The following is a 6069-nucleotide window of genomic DNA, read 5'->3' on the forward strand; positions in this document are numbered from 1 at the left end:
AAATTAGCTGGGCAAGGTGGCACACGACTATGGGCCCAGCTACTCAGGAGGCCAAGAAGGGAGGAACACCTGAGCCTGGGAGGTTGAGGCTATAGTGAGTCATGTTCACACCACTGCACTTCAGCCTGGGCAAGAGTGAGACTCTGTCTCAAAAAAAAAAAAAAGAAAAAAGAAAAAAGAAAAAAAAGAGTTGCAAAATATAGAAAAGCTTAACAAAGTAATTTCAGATCCCTTGTAACCCCACTAACCAAAACTGCAGTTAAAAATTTGGTACATTCTTCTAGACTTTTTTTATGTACAGGTTGTATATTTTGTTTAAAACAAAATGGCATTATATTATACATCCTATTTGTGGCATCCTTCCATGTCAATGAACTCAGCTTTGGTAGAATCATCGTAAAGACTGCACAATATTTCACCAAATTATCATAATTCAAACAATCTTCTACCAATGGATATTTTGAAATTATGTTCTCCAAGTGTGGTCTAGAGACTCTTGAAGGTCCCTCATATCCTTTCAAGGGGTCTTGCAAGGTCAAAACTGTTTTCATAATAATCCTAAAATATTAATTGCCTTTTCACTCTCATCCTCTCACAAATGTGCAATGGAGTTTTCCAGACACTATATGATTTGTGGTATCACAACAGATTGAATACATAAAGAGATATGAGAATTGTTTTTTCTACTAAAGCGTTAAAATAGATTACAAAATGTAAAACAGTGCACTAAAAGATTTGCAAATATTTTAAACAATGCCATTTTCCTTACTAAATTAATTTTGTTTTGGAAAACACAGTTGTTTTCAATAGAAATAGGTTAGCATGTAATGGGGTTATTGTTATTTTAAATGAATAAATAGTTTTTAAATGTTTATGTTTTAATATTTATAGATATAACTCACATAATCAAAAGTTCTTTGGGATCCTCAAATAATTTTTAAGGGTGTAAAGGGGTTCTAAGACCAAAAGTTGGAGAAATGCTGTTATAAATGAGCCTTGATAGACATCTTTAAAATAATTTTACTATAAATTCCTGAAAGTGGAATTGCTGGGTCGATTTTTAAAAAATGTTTAGTTTTAAGGCTTTTAATTTACTTTGCCAAATTCCTACCCAGATGGTTGATACTCCCATCATGAGGAAGTGAGATCTTTTCCCAGAACATTATACCTTTCACAGTACATGGACAAAATATTACTGAAATTCACTGATTAGCAGACTGAATAAGATAATGACAGATAGATTTTGGCTCCTGAGGCTTTTCAAAATGATATTCTTGGAAATGTTATGAAGAACAAATGTTGAATGTAAGCTATGATTAGTCTTATCATACAATAAGATGGTCATACAATTAAACTGCTATTGAGTTATTAAGAAACAACAGAATGGTTCATTAAAAGTAATCCTGACCTATCTTTGTTTCTCAAAAGGATCAAATTGATTTCTTTCTTTTTGTTTTTTTGAGACAGGGTCTTTCTCTGTCACCCAGGCTGGAGTGCAGTGGTATGAACATGGCTCACTGCAGCCTTGACCTCCTGGGCTCAAGCAATCCTCCCACCTATCTCCTGAGTAGCTGGGACTACAGGCATGCACCACCACGCCCAGCTAAGCAAAAAATCATTTTTTTTTAGAAACGGGGTCTTGGTATATTGCTCAGGCTGGTCTTGCATTCCTGGCCTCAAGTGATTCCCCAAACTTGGCCTCCCAAAGTGCTTGGATTACAGATAGGAGCCACAGCACCTGGCTCAAATTGACTTTTAAAATAAATTTATGTAGTTTCCATATAGGTAATTGAAGTCAGTTTTCTCGGCTTTTGTTTCCTAAGTTACCTGCCATTCCTTTCATCACTGACTTTAGTCCTCAGTTTCTGCAGTACATAGTCCACAAGTTCAGTCTCCAGCACACGCTTCTCTGTCTGCCTTTCCTTCTCGAAAGACTTAACCTTAAAAAGAATGAAACAGATCTATCATTTGGAGGTTTCTGAACCCAGAAGAGTAGCTCAGAGCACCACAGTAAGACTACTAAATCAACAGTTTGGGTCAGTGGTTCTTAACCAGGGTCAATTTTGCTCCCCAGGGGACATTTAGCAATGTCTGGTGATATTTTTGGACAGTGCAACTGGCATGTAGTGGGCAGCGGTCAGGGATGCTGCTAACGCACAGGACAGCCCCCTAAAACAGAGAATTATTTGGCCCAAAATGTGAACAGCGCTGCTGTTGAGAAACCCTGGTCTGGACTAGTTTATCACAGGTGATAGAATTTTTTTTTTCTTAAGGCCAAGATGAATGGGCTCTCATTTCATGTGATTCATTAACATCTTCCCCTTTAAATCTGGTTAGCCACCACGGTTTCTCAGATCTCAGCTTTATCTACCACTCCTCCCTCTCCTTTCTAAACCCAAGTCCTGTCATCCCACTTTTATGCATCTATCCCTTCATCTTCACTCCCCTGGCCAGCATCCAACCTTGGCCTAGGCTAGTTTGATATTCTTTATACTCCTTCCACTGTCTTCAGTCTCTCCCTCACTCTATTCCATGCTACGCATCCCTGCAGATTAATTTTTCTCAAACACAGCTTGGATGTCTCCTGTTCAAAACATTCGGGGCCTCCCCAGTAACTGCTAAATATAAAAAACCAGATTTTTTGGTTGGTATTTGGGCTCTCCATGATGTAGCTATAACCATTTTCTGCTTCGGATCCATCTGTCTCACCAAAAATAGACTATTCAGGGTTGCACCAGAATGGTTCTCTGCCGGCCTGCCTCTATCTTTGGGACAACTACTGAAAGAACTACCATCACCTTTGCAGTTCCCTCTTCTTAAAAGGCCCTTCTGGGACCTATCCATATCCTATGAATTCTTGTGGGTAGGATAAATCCCAGCACCCTCCTACAGACTTCACTGCTTCCTCTTATGTAGTCTCCTAGCCTGAGGGACCTTCGGAGAAATTTATCTGTAGGACTCTCATGGCATTTAGTATTTTTGAGCTCATAATCATGCACAAATGTCTCATGTTCCTTACCAGATTACAGAATCCTTGACAGCAGGAGCTATGGCTTAAATGTTTCTATATCTTCAATGGCCCCAAGTGCAATCCCTTCTACATTGTGAATGCTTAAAATGTGTTGGCTGAATGGATAAATGAAGTGATGTCTTGCTTTTGAAATATGAAAATGTTGCTACTGGCTGGGCGCAGTGGCTCACACCTGTAATCCCAGCACTTTGGGAGGTCAAGGTGGGCGGGTCACTTGAGGCCAGGAATTCAAGACCAGCCTAGGCAACATGGGAAGACCTCGTCTCTACTAAAAATACAAAAATTAGCTAGTCATGGTGGCGTGTGCCTGTAGTCCCAGCTACTCAGGAGGCTGAGGTGGGAGGATCACTTGGTCCTGGGAGACAGGTTGCAGTGAGCCGAGATCATGCCACTGCACTACAACATGGGTGACAGAGTGAGACCTTGTCTCAAAAAAAAAAAAAAAAAAAAGAACAAAAAAAAGAGCCAGGATTCTGAGTTAAAAAAAACAAAAAAACAAAAAAACCAAAAAACAAAAAAAAGAGGAGGCTGGGCACGGTGGCTCATGCCTGTAATCCCAACACTTTGGGAGGCCGAGGTGGGTGGATCATGAGGTCAGGAGTTTGAGACCAGCTTGACCAACATGGTGAAACCCTGTTTCTACTAAAAATACAAAAATTAGCCAGGTGTGGTGGTGTGTGCCTATATACCCAGCTACTCAGGAGGCTGAGGTAGGAGAATCGCTTGAACCCAGGAGGTGGAGGTTGCAGTGAGCCGAGATTGTGCCACTGCACTCCAGCCTGGGCAACACAGCGAGACTCCATCTCAAAAAAAAAAAAAAAGAAAAGAAAAGAAGAAAAGTCAACCTAGTGACTGTGTATAAGAAACTCACTTTAAATATAAAGATAGCTAAGTTAGCCCGGTGCAGTGGCACACACCTGTATCCCAGCTGGAGGCTGAGGTGAGAAGATCACTTGAACCCAGGAGTTCAAGGCCAGCCTGGGCAACATGATGAGACCCCATCTCTTTAAAAAAAAAAAGACAGGTTAAAAATAAAAGGATGGAGAAAGGTAGTGATATAAACACTAACCAAAAGATTTCAGAACAAGAAATATTAGCAGGGATAAGGAATATTTTATAATGATGAAGACAATTCATCAAGAAGATATAAAATCCTAAATATGTATAATAACAAAGCTTTTAATTTTTTTCTGTAAAGGACCAGATAGGAAATATTTTAAGCTTTGTGGGCCATACATAGTTTGACTCACACACTCTCCTTTGTTTGTTGTTGCTTTTTAACAAAGAATGTAAAAACTTCGAGTTCACAGACATATACAAGTAGGCTACAGGCTGAATTTGGTCCAAGTTGTAGTCTGTCAATTCCTCCTCTAAAGTTCTACCTGAAAAAACTAAAAAATGAATAAACTAAATCCAAAATGAGCAAAAGGAAGAAAATAGTAATGGGTAAGAGTGGGGATGAATAAAAGAGAAAACACACGAGCAAATAAAAACTGAGAAAAACCAATGACACCAAAAGCTGGTTCTTGGAAAGACAAAATTGATCAATCTCTAGCCAGGCTGATTAGACAAAAAAGAGGGAAGACACAAATTACCCATATTAGGTCTGAAGGAGAGAGCAACACTGCAGATCCTAGAGACAGTGAAACAATAACAGGGAAATATTTGAAAACTCAGATGAAATGGAAAAGTTCTGGGAAAGACATAAACTACCAAAGCTGCCTCTAGAAGAAAGAGGTGACCAGAATAGCTCTCTATGTAGAAATATTTGAGGTCGGACTTCTAATATCAATTGTATACAATATCTTACAGAAAACAGAAGAGGAGAGAACACTCTCCATCCCATTTTATCAGGCCAACATTACCCTGATAACAAAACCAAACAAAAACATTAGAAGAGAAAATATTTTAAGAAAGTTTTTTTTTCCCTTTAAAATAATTAGAAATAAAGGTTAAGAGGTGGTATATTTATGAACACTTTTAGTTGAGTACAGAAAAGTAAAACTGGTTACAAAGCAGTGAGAGGATATGCCTATTAGCAGATATCAACTTTACTTATTCTTATTTTCTTAGATGGAAAAAGAGAACAAGAGAAGAAAAGTAGGAAAAAACCACTGTCAGTTTTTTTGTTTGTTTTGCTTTTCAAAGCTTTAATGAAGGTGGACTCTCTTTCTTATTTTATACACATTTTCTTCAGTAAGAAACCCAACAATGGAAAGGGAGAGCAGAGGCAATGGATTTCCAGCCACCTACACGGCCCAGGGCCTCAGTGTGAAGGCAGGTGTTCCACAGGTAACACCTGACTATTGAATTGTAAAAAATCTCTGGTGTTTGTTGGCTGCATAAATGTCTTCTTTTGAGAAGTGTCTGTTCATATCCTTTGCCCACTTTTTGATGGGGTTTTTTTTTCTTTTAAATTTGTTTGAGTTCTTTGTAGGTTCTGGATATTAGCCCTTTGTCAGATGAGTAGATTGCAAAAATTTTCTCCCATTCTGTTCACTCTGATGGTAGTTTCTTTTGCTGTGCAGAAGCTCTTTAGTTTAATTAGACTCCATTTGTCAATTTTGGCTTTTGTTGCCATTGCTTTTGGTGTTTTAGACATGAAGTCCTTCCCATGCCTATGTCCTGAATGGTATTGCCTAGGTTTTCTTCTAGGGTTTTTATGGTTTTAGGTCTAACATTTAAGTCTCTAATCCATCTTGAATTAATTTTTGTATAAGGAGCAAGGAAGGGATCACACATGAAAAAATGCTCATCATCACTCGCCATCAGAGAAATGCAAATCAAAACTACGAGATACCATCTCACACCAGTTAGAATGGCAATCGTTAAAAAGTCAGGAAACAACAGGTACTGGAGAGGATGTGGAGAAATAGGAACGCTTTTACACTGTTGGTGGGACTGTAAACTAGTTCAACCATTGTGGAAGACAGTGTGGCGATTCCTCAAGGATCTAGAACTAGAAATACCATTTGACCCAGCCATCCCATTACTGGGTATATACCCAAAGGTTTATAAATCATGCTGCTATAAAGACA

General features: G+C 38.7%; 1 protein-coding gene across 1 annotated transcript in view; it reads right to left on the minus strand.

Moving 5' to 3' along the window:
• Positions 1-6069, minus strand: part of EIF2AK4 (eukaryotic translation initiation factor 2 alpha kinase 4) — a 109946-nt gene that overhangs the window by 7600 nt on the left and 96277 nt on the right. The window contains exon 31 of the mRNA XM_017867694.1: positions 1828-1961. Within this exon, the coding sequence (XP_017723183.1) occupies positions 1828-1961 (134 nt within the window). The remainder of the gene's footprint in view (positions 1-1827; positions 1962-6069) is intronic.

Source organism: Rhinopithecus bieti, unplaced genomic scaffold (genome assembly GCF_001698545.2).
Source record: "Rhinopithecus bieti isolate Rb0 unplaced genomic scaffold, ASM169854v2 scaffold_115, whole genome shotgun sequence".
Lineage (NCBI taxonomy): Eukaryota > Metazoa > Chordata > Mammalia > Primates > Cercopithecidae > Rhinopithecus > Rhinopithecus bieti.